This window comes from Bos javanicus, chromosome 4 (genome assembly GCF_032452875.1).
Source record: "Bos javanicus breed banteng chromosome 4, ARS-OSU_banteng_1.0, whole genome shotgun sequence".
In the NCBI taxonomy this organism is placed as follows: domain Eukaryota; kingdom Metazoa; phylum Chordata; class Mammalia; order Artiodactyla; family Bovidae; genus Bos; species Bos javanicus.
In genome coordinates this window covers 11,905,746-11,926,065 of record NC_083871.1, presented here as the reverse complement: position 1 = coordinate 11,926,065, position 20,320 = coordinate 11,905,746, and the positions used below count along the sequence as shown (strand labels likewise).

Below are 20,320 nucleotides of genomic sequence, written 5' to 3'. Positions count from 1 at the left end.
AACATAGCACAGTACCATGTAGGGGAAGCAGTTTTTAAGACGATAAGTACTTTTGTAATTTAAACAGTCTGCTTTGGTAAACTTAACTCTCGATTTAAAAAAATTACATTAGCATGAGAAAGCTTTCTAAGTAAGATGATTTTTCTGACATGTTTTGATTATAGAACACATGTACTTCTTACAAAAGAAGGAACTGTCACAGACTGTAAGATAAAATGCCATCATTTCTCTTATTGAAAATTCAGTGTTTATTTGGTATAACTATTTCTGATAAAATCTTTATTTAATTCTTGTGTTTTTAGAGAATGGTTGTATAATTTTATGAAGACTGTTTTCCTCTCAAAACATTATTGGATTAAGCTTATTTCCCAGGTTAATAACTTTTATTAAAAATTGGCTTTTTTTGACATGTACACAGTTTAAATTCATGTATTTAAAATGGATAACCAACAAGGACCTACTGTATATCACTGGGAATTCTGCTCAACATGTGCAGGCTGAATGCGAGGGAGCTTGGGGGAGAACAGACACAAGTATATGTATGGCTGACTCACTTTGCTGTGCACCTCAATTATCACAACATTGTTAATTAGCTGTATTTCAATATAAAATAAAGTTTCAAAAAATGGTTTTGTGTGTGTTTTAAAAAAACAACCTTAGGGCAGAGACTCACTCTGCCACTACTATAGTCAATGTTCCTATTGAGAAACTATAAGGGAACACATGAACAACAGACTGGTTCCAAATAGGAAAAGGAGTACCTGAAGGCTGTATATTGTCACCCTGCTTATTTAACTTATATGCAGAGTACATCATGAGAAATGCTGGGCTGGAAGAAGCACAAGCTGGAATCAAGATTGCCAGGAGAAATATAAATAACCTCAGATATGCAGATGACACCACCTTTATGGCAGAAAGTGAAGAAGATCTAAAGAGCCTCTTGATGAAAGTGAAAGAGGAGAGTGAAAAAGTTGGCTTAAAGGTCAACATTTAGAAAACTAAGATCATGACATCCAGTCCCATCACTTCATGGCAAATAGATGGGGACACAGTGGAAACAGTGGCTGACTTTAATTTTGGGGCTCCAAAATCACTGCAGATGGTGATTGCAGCCATGAAATTAAAAGACGCTTACTCCTTGGAAGGAAAGTTATGACTAACCTGGACAGCATATTAAAAAGCAGAGACATTACTTTGTCAACAAAGGTCCGTCTAGTCAAGGCTATGATTTTCCCAGTAGTCATGTATGGATGTGAGAGTTGGACTGTGAAGAAAGCTGAGCACTGAAGAATTGATGCTTTTGAACCATGGTGTTGGAGAAGACTCTTGAGAGTCCCTTGGACTGCAATGAGATCCAACCAGTCTATTCTAAAGATCAGTCCTGGGTGTGCATTGGAAGGACTGATGTTGAAGCTGAAACTCCAATACTTTGGCCACCTGATGGGAAGAGCTGACTCATTTGCAAAGACCCTGATGCTGGGAAAGATTAAGGGCAAGAGGAGAAGGGGACGACAGAGGATGAGATGGTTGGATGGCAACATTGACTCAATGGACATGGGTTTGGGTAGACTCCGGGAGCTGGTGATGGACAGGGAGGCCTGGCGTCCTGCGGTTCATGAGGTCACAAAGAGTCGGGCATGACTGAGTGACTGAACTGAACTGAACTGACTGAAGTGATCAGAGATTTCCTTCTCAGAACTCTCTAATACAGAGATTATCTCACTGTCATACAGCAGCAATGATAAAACTGCAAGGATCCAATGCCTTTGTTCATCTACTGTGTATCAGATTCTTTTTTTTTTTTAATTTCTCATTCAATCCTCACCATAATCCTGTGAGGTACAATGACATTCTAGGAATAATCACCATTCCAGTACTACTCCACCTCCACCAACAAGCTTATAAACTCTTTAAATTGGCACCTTCAGTTCAGTTCAGTCGCTCAGTCGTGTCCGACTCTTTGCAACCCCATGAATCGTAGCACACCAGGCCTCCCTGTCCATCACCAACTCCCGGAGTTCACTCAGACTCATGTCCATTGAGTTGGTGATGCCATCCAGCCATCTCATCCTCTGTCGTCCCCTTCTCCTCCTGTCCCCAATCCCTCCCAGCATCAGAGTCTTTTCCAATGAGTCAACTCTTCGCACGAGGTGGCCAAAGTACTGGAGTTTCAGCTTTAGCATCAATCCTTCCAAAGAAATCCCAGGGCTGATCTCCTTCAGAATGGACTGGTTGGATCTCCTTGCAGTCCAAGGGACTCTCAAGAGTCTTCTCCAACACTACAGTTCAAAAGCATCACTTCTTTGGCGCTCAGCCTTCTTCACAGTCCAACTCTCACATCCATATATGACCACTGGAAAAACCATAGCCTTGACTAGACAGATTTTGGTATCCTTTGTCTAAGTTTAAAAGATCTAAGTAGGGGGATGTTTAAGGGTCTTTCAGTCCCTTAACTAATGGCTGTGATTCTTTCTAGAAATGCAACCAACTCAGTAAAGCAAATGAAACCTCCACTGCCTCTGAGGAGACCCAGTTACTAATTTGATCGACTAGTTCAATAGAACAGGATCCTAGTACTAGGGGCTTGGTTTTACTCTACACCACTGGGTGACCCGGGCACCAACTGGCTACCCCTCTTCCGTCCCTTCAATGGCTCTTAGATTACTTATGTGTGAGACCAGAAACTTGGATAAAGTTTTCTTCGACTTTACCTGAACTAACTCGTGGTGACAGGCAGTGAGAGGCGGAATCAGGAAAGAGAAGTTAACCATCCTCTCATGGTCTGGGAAGGACAGATGTACTGATTTAAATTCGGGGTCCGGCAGCTGAGAGAAAGAGCCAGTCCAGGAGCGGAGATCCAGCGTCCCAGGTCCGGAGTCTGAGTCCCAGGTCCTGAGTGGCAGCTGAAGCAGACGCGCCCCTTTGCCGGGAGCCCCGCCCACTTCTTCACCCGGGTTCACTCCAAGTCCCGGCCTCACGGTCGGCCTCGGCGGCGAACTATATTTCCCAGAATGCCGTTCAAGCCGCTGCGCAGGGCGCCAGTAAGCGCCTTGGGTGACGCCATCAGCCAGCGCGGTGTTTAGACTCTACTGATGTCGTGGCGCATTGGAGGAAGAAGTTGCTGTTTCGCCGGGCACTGGTCCTGAGGTGGTCCTTGGCCTCTTCCTACCCACCCCTCTGCTCGCCTTTTCCCCCGCTCCTCTGGCAGGATGAGGCGTGCAGGCCTGGGTAAGAAGAGGCTGAGATTCGAAGTTCGGGACCCTAGAGCTGGCGGTGCTGGGCGCAGGGGCGCGGGGGGGTGGAAATCGGACTGGCCTCTTGTCTCTGGAACCTGAGGCAGAGAGCAGGGTGTATGGAGGAGTCTTTGGAAGTGGTGTCAAGTGGAAACACCACCGTTTGTTCCAGATCCTAGGGGGTTCCTTAAGTTTGGTTCTGTCTCAAGTTATGGATGGTAGGTTTAGATGGAATAGTGGAGAACTCGGGGTGAGGTATGTACAGGTACCAACGCAGTGAGGAGTTTTTTTGTAGTGTTACTGACTGAGCGCGGTTATGGAAATTGCTGAGTTTCCATAGTTGCTGAAGTCTGTCTTCGCTTCTCTCTACTGGACCTAATGTTAGTTTCTTCAGAAGTGAAGTTTGAAGACTGTTGCATGCAAAGCACACTGATAATAACCGTATTAGCCTGGTAACAGTGAGTTTCACAGGTAAACCCAAGTGTCATTTTTGTTAAAGGCCGTGATGTGGATCTTCGGAGTCAAAGGCCATTTTACCCAGAACATTTCTTATCTCACCCTTGTTCCACTGGTAAGACGGTAGAATGTAGTAATACCTGGTGACTTAGCATTTGTTCTTGACTTTTGGCCTAGAAAGTAGTTCACCAAGCAGCAGAACAAATTAGGCACAAGAATTTACAGTGGGCTGTTACAGCACAAATCCATTAAAACAGCATTTTCTGGTTCTGGAACTATTAAGAGATGACTGGGAAAAAGAAGAAGAAACCTGCCATATTAGTATACAGTAGGCCTGAGAAAATATATGAAATACTTGAAAAAGGATAATGTTTGTTACCTTTTTCAATTCTTATAATTCGATGGAAAAAAAGTTATTCAAAAGTGTCAGGTATTTAAAGTTAGTGAAAGTTGCCAGTAACTCGAGGCATGTACATTGATTAGTAAATTGTAGTATGAGAAAAAGCTCTTGAAAAATGTAGTTTTTGTGAATACTTGGGTCATAAAAGGAAAATTGGCTGGGTAAATTGTATAGAAAAAAAAATAACTCATTTTGAACAAGTATAGTTTCTTTTGTGTGTGTGTGTACTGCATTTTTATTATTTATTTATTTTTTTACTTTACAATATTGGTTTTGCCATACATCAACATGAATCCACCATGGGTAAGTGTAGTTTTATATGCCTAAATGAGTTTCCTTTTTATCATTAATGACAGCAAACATTTATTGTGTATTTGCGTAAGCTGTAGGTATACAGTCCTTTGTAGCTTCCCTGTGGCTTAGTGGTAGAGAATCCACCTGCCAGTGCTGGAGGTGCACACAAGATGCAGGTTCGATCCCTGGGTCAGGAAGATCCCCTGAAGAAAGAACCCACTCCAGTATTCTTGCCTGGAAAATCCCATGGACAGAGGAGCCTGGTGGGCTACAGTCCATGGGGTCACAAAGAGTCAGTCAGGACTGAGCACTCACACGCAGTCCTGTGTAGCTCTGTTCATGTTCCCCAAGCTTCTAATCTAGTTGAGGAGTAGAAATATGTACAAAGATAAGTTATAGTACAAGGTGTTAGCTATACAACCAAATACCAAATAAGTTCTACAGGCCGTGAATATCCCAGGGATTTCACAGAGAGTGCTTGGTAATTTGTGTGGACATAGAAGCCTCAACTGCAGCTTAAATAGCAAAGTGTAGGAGAGTTTGTTTCCAGTTGGAAGGGTGACCCTCTCCTTGCACCAAAACAATTGTAGGACTAGAATCTAGAATTATGAATGATGTGTTTAAGGGATTATGATTAAACCAATTCGGTTGAAGTAGGAAACATAGAACCAGAACCAACCATGTGGAGACCTTTGAGTACCAGGTCAAAGAATTTGGATCTCATCAGTAGGTCTTTGGGCCTTTTTGAAAGTTTTGTGCAGCAGTATGCTGTGAAAGTGCAGAGAGAAGAACTTGAGAGATGGTGGTTCTGAGCCCTGACTGTGTACTAGAATCACCTAGAGAGCTTTTAAGGCTTGAATACCTGGACCCCAGCCCAGACCAACTAAGTTAGAATCTCTAGGATAGAGTGTTTTTGTTTTAGTTTGTTTTTAAACTCCCCTGTAGTTGAGAGGAGGAAAGATGATTCCTTAGGTGTCTGTTGTTGTAAATTACATTGGAGTGATGTGACATGATGTGACAAGAGCTTTTTTTCTTTTTTAAGTATCAATGTGTATTGGGGTCATTAATCTGATAAATATTCATGTAGAGAAGCCCCCCGCACTTCATCTGCATGCTTGGTGCCTCAGTCGGGCCTAACTCTTTGTGACCCCAAGACCTATAGCCTGCCAGACTCCTCTGTCCAGGGAATTTTCCAGGCAAGGATACTGGACTGGGTTGCCATTTCCCTCTGCAGGCCCACAGTTCACATGACTGTCTAAGTGACTCGGTTCATTTATGATACAAACTGTGCAGAAGTAGCATTTGCTTATGGACACAGTGTGAGGATTATCTTTGACCCCCATTAGCTTTCCTACAAATTTTCATGCCAGTATAGTCACAAAACAAGTGGCTAAACTTGGAATAACAACTCCTAACTTTTGATTTTTTTTTTTTAAAATACTGGGAATGGATGATAGTGTGGGGGAAGATTAACTCTTTAATGGGAGAAGGTGCTTTGAAAGCTTTCTGGACAATAAATAAAATGGGAATTTCACTTTTAATAAATGGAACAGTGCAGAAGAACTCTAAAAATAAAAATAAGATATGCAAAAATAATAATGAAGGAAATGGAAACAAATAGCCACTAATTTAGAACTGAATTCCTTGGGGAAGTTGTCAAGTGGTTAATTCAACCAGTCAGTAATGACTTACTGGGTGAACATTATTTATGTAGCATATTAATCGTATAAAATATGAAGAGATTTTTATTTCCTTTAAGGATTTTGGTCTTTATTGAAGTAGACTTTGTATAGCATATCATTGGTGAATAGGATGAGAATGCATTTTTTAAATGATTCTTTTAATTGTTGAGTAGAGGGAAATATTATGTGTAGTCACTTGTCCTTCCGTTGTACAATGGCACACTTAGAGAACTTTGTAGATGATGGATCAGCAATTGGAAATTTGAGAAAGGCAATTCTTTCTCCCCAGTAATATACTTGTTTAACATTTTGTTGTGGTTTTTTGGTGGTAGAGATTGTGTGTCTCCTGCTCGAAGTACTTGTTAGATACAGGGATACAGAAACAGGCTGAGACGCCGCTTTTGTCCTCAAAGAAGCTTATGACCCCACTGTTGACAAAGGCAGACACATTCAAAGCTGAATAACTGATTTCAGATTCTGTTCATTAGTTGGTTCATTTACAAGTATTTACTGGCTGTGCCTTGCTGTGTATATATGTTTGGGGGGGATCTATAGCCATGGGCAGAACAAATTTAGGTTCTGCCCTTGGAGTGCAGTCCAGAGCATGATATTAGTGTTATGTATAGTCAGAACTGTAAGAATTCAAAAGAGGATTTTGCTTTTTAGAGAAAGTGAGTTTTACTATGCCTGGAAAGAGCTTTCTGTTCACTTTCCGACACTTCCATCAGTCACCAGTGATGCCTGCTACTTTCTGCACTTCCATCTTACTGTCAGAGCCACTTCATTCCCTCTGAGTAGATGGAGGCCTCTAGTCTCTGTATTATCCCTTTCCTCCATAGAGCCGGGCTTCCATTGCCAGTACAATCCTTGTCCAGTCTAGTCCCCAGAATCCATATATATCACCTACTCTTTTGACAAGGAATCTCAACGTCTTGGGGCTCTGTTCTTCAGCAGCCCCAGCACTGCACTCCAACTCTTGTTTCAGTCCAACCCTCCAGGTTCTCATGGGCTGATATAGGCTGATCAGTTTTTCTGCAGAAAAATCACACATCCAGGTGAAAAATCACACTACAGTATAATTGCCTCAGCCACAATTGCTTTACCCCTGTAGTAATCCTGTACAACCCGTTATTTTCCTCCATTATTCTCTACAGTTTTTTTCCCCCAAAAGATCACCATTTTTCAAAGACAGGCTTTTCTCTTATTTCACTGAGAAAATTGTCAACAGTTTTTTTTTCTCTTTTAAATGCAGTTAAGTAATACCCTCAACTATGCTTTCCTTTCTCAGTCCTCCAACGTGTTAGTACATGTATTCACTGTTCAAGGCTCACTCCACCTGTTGGAGTGCCGGATGAATATCAGGTTATATTGGGCAGTGCCTGGGACTGTTGTCCTGTATCCCAGTGTTCTTCCCTACAAGAAGAGCTCTGAAAAGTATTGATAGCACCTAGAAAGAACAAGGGATCTGATGCATGATAGTTTATCAAGTATTTGTTGAAGAATGAATGAGTCTTCCTCTTAAATCTGAGTTAATATTCTCCATAAGTTATTTTCGCTCGCTTCTGTTTAAAAGAGCTGCCCATAAAGGACCTTCCCTCTACCATTAACTCCGTCCTGTTGTATTATCCTGTCTCTGCCTTTCCCTGCACAGCCAAGATTCTTCCATAGGTAGTTGATGTTACTAATTTTAGGGGTGTGTGTTTAATGGTGTAGTTCTAGAGAGCAGGAAATATGTCCAGAATACCCTTATATATCAGTGTGTATTTCACAGTTTTGTGGGCAATCAGTAAGCAGTCAACAAATGCGTATTGAGCTGAATTCAGTATCCTTTGCTTAAGAGAGGTTATTAGAGTTGTTCTGAACTCTGTTTGGTTATTAATTTTTATTTATTTTTTTTAAATTTTATTTTATTTTTAAACTTTATAATATTGTATTAGTTTTGCCAAATATCGAAATGAATCCGCCACAGGTATACATGTGTTCCCCATCCGGAACCCTCCTCCCTCCTCCCTCTCCATACCATCCCTCTGGGAGAATGACATTGAAACATGTATAATATCATGTATGAAACGAGTTGCCAGTCCAGGTTCGATGCACGATCCTGGATGCTTGGGGCTGGTGCACTGGCACTGGTTATTAATTTTTAAAGTTCATTTGAAGTGTGAGTATTACAGACATACCTGGTCTGTCTGCCAGTGGCCTCCAGGGGTCTTTTTCGGTTCTTTCTAGTCAGGGTTTCAGAAGGGACTTGTTTTTGCTACAACTCTGCTCAGAACTGATCCTTGCAGGTGAAGGAGTACCCCCTGGCAACTATGGGAACTATGGCTATCCTAATAGTGGGTATAGTGCCTGTGAAGAGGAGAACGAGAGACTCACGGAAAGTCTGAGAAACAAAGTAACTGCGATAAAATCTGTAAGTATATAACAGGTACTTTTCAGTTTGTACATGACATGTACACGCTGCTATATTTAAAATGGATAACCAACAAGGACTTAGTGTACAGTACAGGGAACTCTGCTCAATGTGTGTGGCAGCCTGGATGAGAGGGTTGTATGCAGGAGAACGGATATATGTGTATCCATTGAGTCCCTTGGCAGTTCACCTGCACTGTCACAATATTGTTAATTGGCTGTACTCCAGTACAAATTAAAACAGTTTAAAAATGTTTATTTTTACTGGCATAGGGGATTTAGTCCCACAAAACGGTATAGTTCAGTGATATGCGCTTTCCCCCTAGATTTAACAATTCAGGGATAATAAAGCACCTAGATAGCCCAGATCACCTAAATTCAGTTCAGTCACTTAGTTGTGTCCGACTCTTTGTGACGCCATGGACTGCAGCACACCAGGCCTCCCTGTCCATCACCAACTCGTGGAGTTTACCCGAACTCATGTCCATTGAGTCGGTGATGCCATCCAACCATCTCATCCTCTGTCGTCCCCTTCTCCTCCTGCCCTTAATCTTTCCCAACATCAGGGTCTTTGCAAATGAGTCAGCTCTTTGCATCAGGTTGCGAAAGTATTGGATTTTCAGCTTCAACATCAGTCCTTCCAATGAACACCCAGGACTGGTCTCCTTTAGGATAGACTGGTTGGATCTCTTTGCAGTCCAAGGGACTCTCAAGAGTCTTCTCCAACAACACAATTCAAAAGCATCAATTCTTCGGCGCTCAGCTTTCTTTACAGTCCAACTCTCATATCCATACATGACCACTGGAAAAACCATAGCCTTGACGAGACGGACCTTTGTTGACAAAGTAATGTCTCTGCTTTATAATACGCTGTCTAGGTTGGTCATAACTTTCCTTCCAAGGAGTAAGTGTCTTTTAATTTCATGGCTGCAGTCACCATCTGCAGTGATTTTGGAGCCCCAAAATTAAAGTCAGCCACTGTTTCCACTGTGTCCCCATCTATTTGCCATGAAGTGATGGGACTGGATACCATGATCTTAGTTTTCTGAATGTTGACCTTTAAGCCAACTTTTTCACTCTCCTCTTTCACTTTCATCAAGAGGCTCTCTAGTTCCTCTTCACTTTCTGCCGTAAGGGTGATGTCATCTGCATATCTGAGGTTACTGATATTTCTCCCAGAAATCTTTATTTCAGCTTGTGCTTCTTCCAACCCAGCATTTCTCATGATGTACTCTGCATAAAAGTTAAATAAGCAGGGTGACAATATACAGCCTTGACGTACTCCTTTTCCTATTTGAACCCAGTCTGTTGTTCCATGTCCAGTTCTAACTGTTGCTTCTTGATCTGGATACAGATTTCACAGGAGGCAGGTTAGGTGGACTGGTATTCCCATTTCTTTCAAAAATTTCCAGTTTATTGTGATCCACACAGTCAAAGGCTTTGGCATAGTCAATAAAGCAGAAATAGATGTTTTTCTGGAACTCTCTTGCTTTTTCGATTATCCAACAGATGTTGGCAATTTGATCCCTGGTTCCTCTGCCTTTTCTAAATCCTACTTGAACATCAGGAAGTTCACGGTTCATGTATTGCTGAAGCCTGGCTTGGAGAATTTTGAGCATTACTTTGCTAGCGTGTGAGATGAGTGCAATTGTGCGGTAGTTTGAACATTCTTTGGCATTACCTTTTTTGGGGGATTGGAATGAAAACTGACCTTTTCCAGTTCTGTGGCCACTGCTGAGTTGTCCAAATTTGCTGGCATATTGAGTGCAGCACTTTCACAGCATCATCTTTTAGGATTTGAAATAGCTTAACTTGAGTTCCATCACCTCACTAGCTTTGTTCGTAGTGATGCTTCCTAAGGCCCACTTGACTTCACATCCCAGGATGTCTGGCTCTAGGTGAGTGATCACACCATCGTGATTATCTGGGTCATGAAGATCTTTTCTGAACAGTTCTTCTGTGTATTCTTGCTCCCTCTTCTTAATATCTTTTGCTTCTGTTAGGTCCATACCATTTCTGTCCTTTATTGAGCCCATCTTTACATGAAAAGTTCCCTTGCTATCTCTAATTTTCTTGAAGAGATCTCTATTCTTTCCCAGTCTAATGTTTTCCTCTATTTCTTTGCACTGATCGCTGAGGAAGGCTTTCTTATCTCTCCTTGCTGTTCTTTGGAACTCTGCATTCAGAGGCCTATATCTTTCCTTTTCTCCTTTGCTTTTCACTTCCCTTGTTTTCCTAGCTATTTGTAAGGCCTCCTCAGACAGCCATTTTGCTTTTTTGCATTTCTTTTTCTTGAGGATGGTCTTCATTCCCATCTCCTGTACAATGTCACGAACCTTCATCTATAGTTCTTCAGGCACTCTGTCTATCAGATCTAGTCCCTTAAATCTATTTCTCACTTCCACTGTATAATCATAAGGGATATGATTTAGGTCATACCTGAATGGTCTAGTGGTTTTCCCTACTTTCTTCAATGTCTGAATTTGGCAATAAGGAGTTCATGATCCGAGCCACAGTCAGCTCCTGGTCTTGTTTTTGCTGACTGTATACAGCATCTCTATCTTCGGCTGCAAAGAATATAATCAATCTGATTTTGGTGTTGACCATCTGATGATGTCCATGTGTAGAGTCTTCTCTTGTGTTGTTGGAAGAGGGTGTTTGCTATGACCAGTGTGTTCTCTTGGCAGAACTACATTAGCCTTTGCCCTGCTTCATTCTGTACTCCAAGGCCAAATTTGCCTGTTACTCCAGGTGTTTTTTGACTTCATACTTTTGCATTCCAGTCCCCTATAATGAAAAGGACATCTTTTTTGGGTGTTAGTTCTAAAAGGCCTTGTAGGTCTTCATAGAACCATTCTGCTTCAGCTACTTCAGCTTCTTCAGTGTTACTGGTCAGGGCATAGACATGGATTACTGTGATATTGAATGGTTTGCCTTCGAAACAAACAGATCATTCTTACGTTTTTGTGATTGCATGCAAGTACTGTACTTTCTTTAATACAACTGTCATTTATTCCAGGGAAAGAAATTTCCATGAGAAAAAAAGCTTTCTTTTAATAAGAAGCCTAAATTATCAATATTGGTATTAAAACTCAAGTAATTCTTAATTTCCTCCAAATGTTGTATTTTCCAAATTATTAACATTATATGATATTGTTAGTTCAATAATCAATTCCTATTTATTTATTAAGACCTTGAAAATAGTATTAATTTCAGAATATAACAGTCTCCAGGCTGAATACAATTCTACTTTCCAAAAACTAATGAAATATCAGTTAAGTTTTAGCAACGTGACTCAAAATTTAAACACAATCTGAGTACAGATTAGAAAATGTCAAAACTTATGGTGTGTATATATTTATATATATAAATATATATATATATTTAACCACCAAAAAAAGCTGAAGTTATATATATATATATTTTTTAACTTCAGCTTTTTTTGGTGGTTAAATCTAAAATACTGCTTGTAGTATTTTGCAATACTACAGTACAATTACAATGTAGTAAAATCTCAGAGCATTCTACCTTCCACCCCCAAGCAGCCCATCTTCTGACTTTTCTTCTTCTAGTCTCAAAAAGCTACAAATCTCAGTCTTTTGTGTTTTTGCCTTTGAACCTCGTGTCAGTCACCAAGTCCTATGTTCTTTCTCTCTACTGTTCCTATTTTGACCTTCCTGTTTCTAATACTTTGCCTGGGTTTTCTTCAGTGGACTATTGGGAAAGCCTTTTAACCTGTTTCCCATTTTTCGTATGTTTTGGTCTGAGCTACACCCAGTAGTCATCACAGTCATCTCCTTGGTTTTTAGAGTATTTTTTAAATTGCATTCTACACTCCCAGAAGTCTTAGTGGCCTCCCATGATGTAAGAAATGAAGTTCCCACTCTGTAGCTTGATGAGACAGGTTCTGCAGAGATTGCCCCAGCATTTTAGACCTCACCTCCTGTGCTTCAGAATGTGTGCGTGCTGCTGCCAGACGGATTTGTGCATCCCTCGTGCCCTGTGCGCGCTGTCGCCCTCCCACTCCTGCATCTTGGGTCATGCAGTCCCCTTGCCTAGGGCACCCTCTCCCTCCTGACCCTGGCTGAAGTCTTACCCATCTGAAAGGCTCCATCTCTTCTTTTCACCTTCTCTCCTCCAGGCTTCAGCTGATCACCACATAAACCTAACCTTTTCCTTGTGAACGTAAGATCATTTGTACCATTTCTGTAGCACTTATTGCATAACGATCTGCATTGGAATTATTTGTATGTAAAAAACATTTATCAGAATACAGCGTTTTCTACTGTAGTTTTACATTCTGCATAGCACTTAACGTATTTCCTTATAGTGTATTGAGTTAATATGTATTAAATAAAGGAATTACAAAAAGATAGTTTTGATTATGCCTTAAAATAAACATGTGTGGTACACTTATAGAGCATTCATTGGAAGCTTATGTTGCCAAAACTTAATTGATAGTTCATTAGTCTTTGGAAAATTGAATTGTATTTCAGCCTAGAGACTGTTATCTCCTGAAATGAGTATTGTTTTCAAGGTCTAATTAAATCAAAAGGAGTTGATCTATGAACTAAGCAATATTGTATAATGTTAATAACTTAGAAAATACAACATTTTGGAGGAAATTAAGAATTAAATGATTTTTTTTAATTCCAATATTGATATTTTAGGCTCCTTGTTAGAAGAAAGCCTTTTTCTCATGCATATTTCTTTCCCTGCATGAATGACAGTTGTAAAAGTAGTTAGGCAATTTGGGCTGGCTAGTTTCATAGTTGCTTTATTATTTCTGAATTGTTAAATTTTGTGGAAAAGCTTATATTCTGATCTATAGAATCCTAGAATGATTTTGTGTTGATATTACCCCAGATACTTACAAAATAAGTTGAGGACAATATTTGCAGTGGTTTACCATGATTTTTAGTAGTTTCCAAGATTTAGTAGTAGTGTATTTATTCAGCTATTTTAGAAGTGAAGTCTTTGATGAATTTATCATATGAAGTATTAGATAGGTTTTGATTTGAATCTTCATTCAGACTCAGCCTCTTCTTTGCATAGCTTCATGATGTGGGTAACACTAACTTGTAAATTTTTTCCAATTTGTTATCAAATTTTGAAGAAACAATACCTTTACAATCTAAAGAAATAATTAATTTAGGCTTATAGTCAAAGTAATGTCACATTCATTAGGAAAATATTACTTATATCTGAACTTAATATGGGAACTTAGATAACATTTTTAAAATGTAAATGAAGAAATATACAAACAAATGCTATTGTGTGAATGATATAAAGAGAGAAAAAAGAATTCAAGGATAAGAGGACAGGAAAGAAACATGTACCTAAATTAAAAGATGGAATTGAATATTAAGTTTAAATCAAAATGAAGAACAGAGAGACACAATGTCTATAGTTGAGAAGGAATAGAGATTCTAAATTGGTTTTCTTTTTAATTATGAAACTAAGGTAACTTTATAGGAGACTTGGAAAATACAGAATGAATAATATTTCCACTATATATTACAATTAATTATGTAGATTAAGACTTTTAGTTGAATTTTCACTATCAAACTCTCAAAAATGAATAGAATGAATAGACAGAAAAGTAGAACGATATAGTAGACTTGAAAACACTGTGAGCCAATTCAATATAATTAAGATTTATACAGTTTTCACACATAATGATATGAATTCTATCAAGTTCCCATAGACTATAAACTAGGAGACACTGAAGCATATCCAGAGGATAAGACCAAGTGCAGAAACTTGATGGCCTAAAGGTATTGAAATCATACAGTGTCTGTTCTCTTACCACTGTGGAATTATGTTATAGATCAGTATCAAAAGATATTTGAAAATAACCCACATATTTTCAAGTGCAATGGGACATTTCCCAAGAGAGATCTTTGACTTGGCCATTGAAAGCCTCAACAAAGTTAAAAGATCGAAAAAACAGGGTGATTGCAGAGAGCAAAGCATTTAAATGTGAAGTTAATATCAAACTGAGAACTTAATATCAAAGATACTTTAAAAACCCCATATATACTATGTTAAAAAAAAAGGAAATTAACATATGATACAGTGTTATTAACTACAGCTTTTATCCAAATTTCACAAAATTTTATGCTAGTGTTCATTATTTGTTTTCATCCCTTATTCAAGATTCCATGTTGAATTTAATTGCATTGATCAGCTTCACTGCATGCAACAAATTCTGATAAATTCTCTTCACTTTTATTCTGCTACAGATATTTTCTAATTTTCTTTGTTATGACTTCTTAGATACACCCATCATTTAAAAGTGGACATTTAATTTCTAAGTTAGTTTTTATTAATTTCAGTGGGAAAAATAACCAAAGAATAAAGTATACTTTATATTTTTAAGACAGTTTTATTTGAGAAAACATTTATGCTTAGAATGGCATTGTTGTTTTTAGTTTATAACACTTAAAAACATTTAGGTAAGTAATAATGTTTATGCTTTCTTCTTTGTAGCTTTCCATTGAAATAGGGCATGAAGTTAAACATCAAAATAAATTATTAGCTGAAATGGTAAGTGGTTATGATTTTAACTTTAAGAAACTTGACTGGATATTCTCAAATTTGGCTTGGAATAACTCTAAGAGTTGTTTCTGCCCTATTTTTACTTTTTACATTTTTCATCTCGCCTAACCCACATGAGTAGGAGGAGGAGGTAGGAGTGAGTGTATATTTTATCTTGTATTTAGAACACTGTTAGAGACTCGGGACAATGACTATTTCAAGCCGTCTTTAAGATCTCAGCGGATATAGACTGCCAAGTAAATGCTTTATATCCAGTCAACCAAATGTCTTTCACTTAATGTAAACCTGTCTTCTGCTTGATCTCCTAAGGATCACTGTGAACGAGTCAATAGGACTGAATATAGTAACATCCCCAAGCCTTTTCTCTCTAAGCAAGCTCAGTAAGGTATGCCTTTCCTTGCTAGAGGCTCTTTTTATTCCTTACTGTTCATTTTGAACGTCAAACTCCTCTGGACCGTCCCTAGTTTCTTCAAATGCTTTTAAAATTGTACTATTTAAAAATGAATATTGCACTGAAAATTTTCTAGTGAAGGTTGTACATGAGAATCACTTGAGGAACTTTGAAAATATCCATGCCTGGTTCTCACTTGAAATATACTGATTGAGAGTTTTAGGGAGGGGGCGTCGCTCGGTATATGTATTTTGATAATATTTTACATCCCAGGTGATTCTGTTGCATAGCCCTAGGGAAGAACTATTCATGTAAAGTGCTTAAGCTGCCCAGAACCTGAACTGTACAGAGGCTATCGTTATGTCAGGACCTTACATCCCAGGTTATTGAGATTTCTAAAAAAGTGCGGTCTTTCCAAATCATGCGCAGTTCTCTCCCCTTCAGGACTTTTCTAGCTGTGTTTTAATGTGGCAGCTTTTCCCCATCCATATTTGAAGTCTTTGCCACAGTTTACTACCGCTGCATGATAGGCTCTTAACTTTTAATAGATTCTGCTGATCTTCGAAGTCAGCTTCCTAAACAAAAGGGTCTGAAAAGTAAAGGTAGATTTAACTGCTAACCATATTCAGTGGATAAATTGCTGTACTGGGAATTTAACCTTGGAGAGTGATACCTCCAACAAAATGAGGGGGAAACCTGTGTGATGGTAGATGAACCTCTTACTTTTATTGTTAATGTTTTTTAATCCACATAATTGGAATAAGACCTAAATACTTTGGGATTTTGAATTACTCTGGAGCTGAAAAAATGTTTATTGGATAATGAAAGAGCTTATTTATTGAGAAAATTATTTTGCATGGAGTAATCAGGTTGATTATCCAAGTTATACACAGGCTCCAGAATATGTCATTAAAAGTGTATTCTAATAACTGTATATTAAATTACTCAAATATGCATATGTAGAATGTTAGAATCCAACCATTATGTTTTCCTTTTTTCCTCACAGGATTCACAGTTTGATTCTACAACTGGATTTCTAGGTAAAACTATGGGAAAACTGAAGCTTTTATCCAGAGGAAGCCAAACGAAGTTGCTCTGCTATATGATGCTGTTCTCATTATTTGTCTTTTTTGTCATTTACTGGATTATTAAACTGAGGTGATGCGAGTCAGTGTGAGTTTGGAATTTGTTCCAACTTAACAGCTTGGAGTACCACATCAGTAAAAAAAAAAAAAAATCAGCATCAAAACATTCCTAAATTTCAGCTACTATGGCTCTTCCCATCAAAGAGTACTGAATCTTGTTTTATAAATCACACCAGATAATACAGTGCTCTTTGGATACTGTTTCTTAATGATTCACTTTTTGCCCCTATTTTCAGGGGTACTGAGATGTTCTGAGGTTCACTCTGGCCCTAACACTTTTTTCCTGTTTTTTGCTGTGAGATGAAAGAGCAGTTATAAAATTCTGTTGTGATCATAAATGTAGGTTTCTGTTCCACATAAAGAAACTTACTGGGAGAGTGGCAGTGCCTAAAGAGCCTGGTGCTGTGCTCTTGAGGTGGTGAGCAAGTCTGTGATGGATGGGGAGTGTGTTTCCTGGATTGTCATCGCCCCAATGTTGTACTCTTCTTTCCTCCTTTATTTTGTTTAAATTGTAGGCTGATTTTTTTTTTAACCTGCAGTTTTCCTAATAATTTTTGATGATATGACTCTTCTTCCCCCCCTCTACCCAAGGACCTCAGTCTTTACTAAAACTTGTTATTTTGGCATATTTCTAGTAGGATCCAAAACAAGTGTGTACCAGTATAGTTGTCATTTTATATTAACTTTGTATATATATAACATTGACTTGGCTTATAATAGTTTTATGATTTTAGCCACTCAGATAGGCCATTTGGTTATCATTTATGACAGAATAATGTGAAGCTAAAGTAATTGCTAAGCTCTGAATGGAAATAAAATGTTCAGGAAAAGTAATTGCCTCTGCTTTATTATGTGCTCAAAATAAATACTCAGGCATTGAACTTGGGGTTAAGGGCACAGTTGTTTTAATCCAGTGTATTTGTTTATAGGAAACATTTGCAAAAATGGACTGCTAAGTAGATGTCAAAATGTTGTGAAATTGTCTGTATTGCTACTGTTTTGGAATTTGCTCATTGATGGGCTTCAAAAATAAAACTTTTAATAAAATATATTAATTGACTTTGTTGCTTCTTTGTTCAAGTCTTTTTTTTCCCCCACAAACCAAGAAGTGGTTCTGAAAACTCACAACAAACTCAGGAAAGCTTAATGTATTATTTCACTACTTGGTTCAAACAAACGAGATAAATCATGACAACAATTTCAAAAATCTATTTAATTCTTTCTTCCTTCTGCTTGGGGACCCCTAAGAAAAAGTACTTCCAGAAATAAAATTTGGGGAAAACATCAAATATGGGAAAGTTCTAATATTTTCATAATCCTTTACAAACTCATTGCTAAATCTGAAAAGGACTTTATTGCTCTTGGTGTCTGGGAGGTTGATTGTAATAACTGAATAAGCAAAATATTCATGTTATTATTTTTATTCAAACATGAGACTTGTAGGTGTTTGGTGGGTGATACACTGTAAACCCTGTGCTTTAAATGATAAAGGAAGCTTCAGAAAAATCTCAAGTCTCTAGATTTTTTCTGAAAAATACCTAGTTATTTCACTAGGAGTTGGTCCAAATGGTAGAAACTTTAATTTACCTGCCCCATCCCCTATGGATACCAGGCATGAAAGTGAAGTCACTCAGTCGTGTCTGACTTTTTCTGCATGTCTGACTCAGTCATGCAACCCCATGGACTGTAGCCCGCCAGGCTCCTCCGTCCATGGGATTTTCCAGGCAAGAATACTGGAGTGGCTTGCCATTTTCTTCTCCAGGGGCTCTTCCCTGACCCAGGGATCAAACCCAGGTCTCCTGCATTGCAGGCAGACTCTACCATCAGAGCCACCAGGGAATCCCCAATACCAGGCATAGGTTTCCACAATGAGGAAAGAGAGAATTATACATAATACTGATAGACTTTAAATTAACATGCAAATTAGTTCTTGTATACTACTTAAGCAGAGAAGAGTTGTTAAATCTTAAATAGGCAACATTTTAAACATCAGAATTCAGGAGCAGAAAACTATAGCACCTGCACCCATAAAAACCATCTATTTCCATCAACCTAGTTTCCCTGATTTTTCAGTGCTCTTAAATTTCTCATTTTGTGTCTTGAGTTTGCATCCTTGTAGAAAACGTGGGAAAAGTGCTTGATAATTTGGGTTCATTCAATCAGTAAATAACTTTATCAGGCCATATTGATGAACAAACTGACTTAGTATTTACTAGGAAACACAAAAGCATAGGAAGACTGAAAGCTATGCAGTCACACTGCCTGAGCGTAAATCCTGGCTCCCCTATTCACGTCATAACTTTGATCTGATGACCTCTCCACCTCAGTTACTTTATTTGTAAAGCAAAAATAATCGTATATAGGTAGCAGTAATACAGTCATAGAGTTATTGTGATAAATGATATTCCTTGTAAAGAACTTCTAATGGGTTCCTGGCACTCAATGATGGCTGTTGCCTTTGTGGGTCTATGGACAGGTGCTTGGGAATTTTAATGTCATGCTAGCCCACATGTTGCTGATAAATTTTGGCTGCTTTCTCTCTCCCATAATCCCACCAGGGATATAAGCAGCTGTTTGTCTTTTCTGGGAAGGGTCATCATTTTCTGGAATTTAGTTTTTTTTTAATGTTTGTATCTTCAGCAATCCTGGGATTTCGTTTTTAAAAAACCTTGAGTTATTGGAGTAAGAACAAACTTTTCAGCTTTCTGAAAACAGAAGTTTGAAGGGAGAGAACTTAGAAGGTTTTCTGCTTGGTAAAAAGTTATAAACATTTCATTTCTTTTTACTTTTTCTATATAGATTTAACTTTCTTCTATTTTGAAATGTTGAGGTAAGGGGCACAAATGATTTTATTTTTAATTTATGAAACACCAATTAGTTATTCCCACAGTAAATATTAACACCTTTCTCTCCTTATATGTTATTGTGGTTAGATGACAGTCATTTTCTTGTGTATGTATAATATTTTGCTGTACTCAATTTTTTTATCCTTGTACCAATACCACACTATTTTCGTCATTGTAGTTTCATAGTATTTTAATAGACAACACATACCAATTTATTCTTTTTTCTTATTTATTTTATTTATTTCACATTCCTTTTTCATATTTATTCTATTCAATTTATTATTTCCAATGAACTTCAGTGTGGTCTGATAGTATTTTAATAAAGCATAGTGGATTTTGATAAACACATTCATATTTTATAATCTTCACTGGAAAAAAAAAAAAAGAAAACAAATGTTTCCCTATTGAAATGTTATATTTTGACTCTAAGCAAATTTAACATTTTTCACGTTATGTTTGTATTTAATGATATATAGTGGTAAACCAGCTCCTTGCAGTTAGTGGTAGGGGACTGAGCTTTAGTAACTTTCAATTTCTATGGTATAAATATTTCCACCACCTTTGATTTGAAGCTACCAAATGGAACAGCACTGAACACAGAATTATGAAAACATATGATAGTTGGCTCTAATAAGCTGGTACAAACTGGCTTTGGTACACCACTAGTTATATTGATGATAAATATTCTTTTTAAAAATGTAGAAGTCAGGGCTTCCCTGGCGGCTCAGTAGTAAACAGTCTGCCTGCCAGAGTAGCAGATGTGGCTTCAGTCCCTGGTCAGGGAAGATCCCACATGCCATGGGGCACCTAAGCCCATGTGCCGGAGAGCTTGTGCACAGCAATGAGAAGCTGCGCACCCAACTGGAGAATGGCCCCTGCTCGCTGCAACTAGAGAAGAGC

At 38.4% G+C, this 20,320-nt stretch overlaps 1 protein-coding gene across 1 annotated transcript; it reads left to right on the top strand.

Moving 5' to 3' along the window:
• The first annotated feature begins 3,045 nt into the window (after positions 1 to 3,045).
• On the top strand, positions 3,046 to 17,625 carry BET1 (Bet1 golgi vesicular membrane trafficking protein). Its single transcript, XM_061413461.1, has 4 exons — positions 3,046 to 3,228; positions 8,354 to 8,478; positions 14,970 to 15,026; positions 16,436 to 17,625. The coding sequence occupies exons 1-4, from the start codon at positions 3,210 to 3,212 to the stop codon at positions 16,589 to 16,591; spliced, it is 357 nt and encodes a 118-aa protein (XP_061269445.1). The 5' UTR covers positions 3,046 to 3,209; the 3' UTR covers positions 16,592 to 17,625.
• Positions 17,626 to 20,320: the final 2,695 nt, after the last annotated feature.

Bases quoted from the DNA above. Each gene is read 5' to 3' on its own strand.
- BET1 (XM_061413461.1), top strand. The intron at 8,479-14,969 runs GTAAGTATATAA...TCTTCTTTGTAG, and splicing joins AAGTAACTGCGATAAAATCT to CTTTCCATTGAAATAGGGCA. The intron at 15,027-16,435 runs GTAAGTGGTTAT...TTTTCCTCACAG, and splicing joins ATAAATTATTAGCTGAAATG to GATTCACAGTTTGATTCTAC.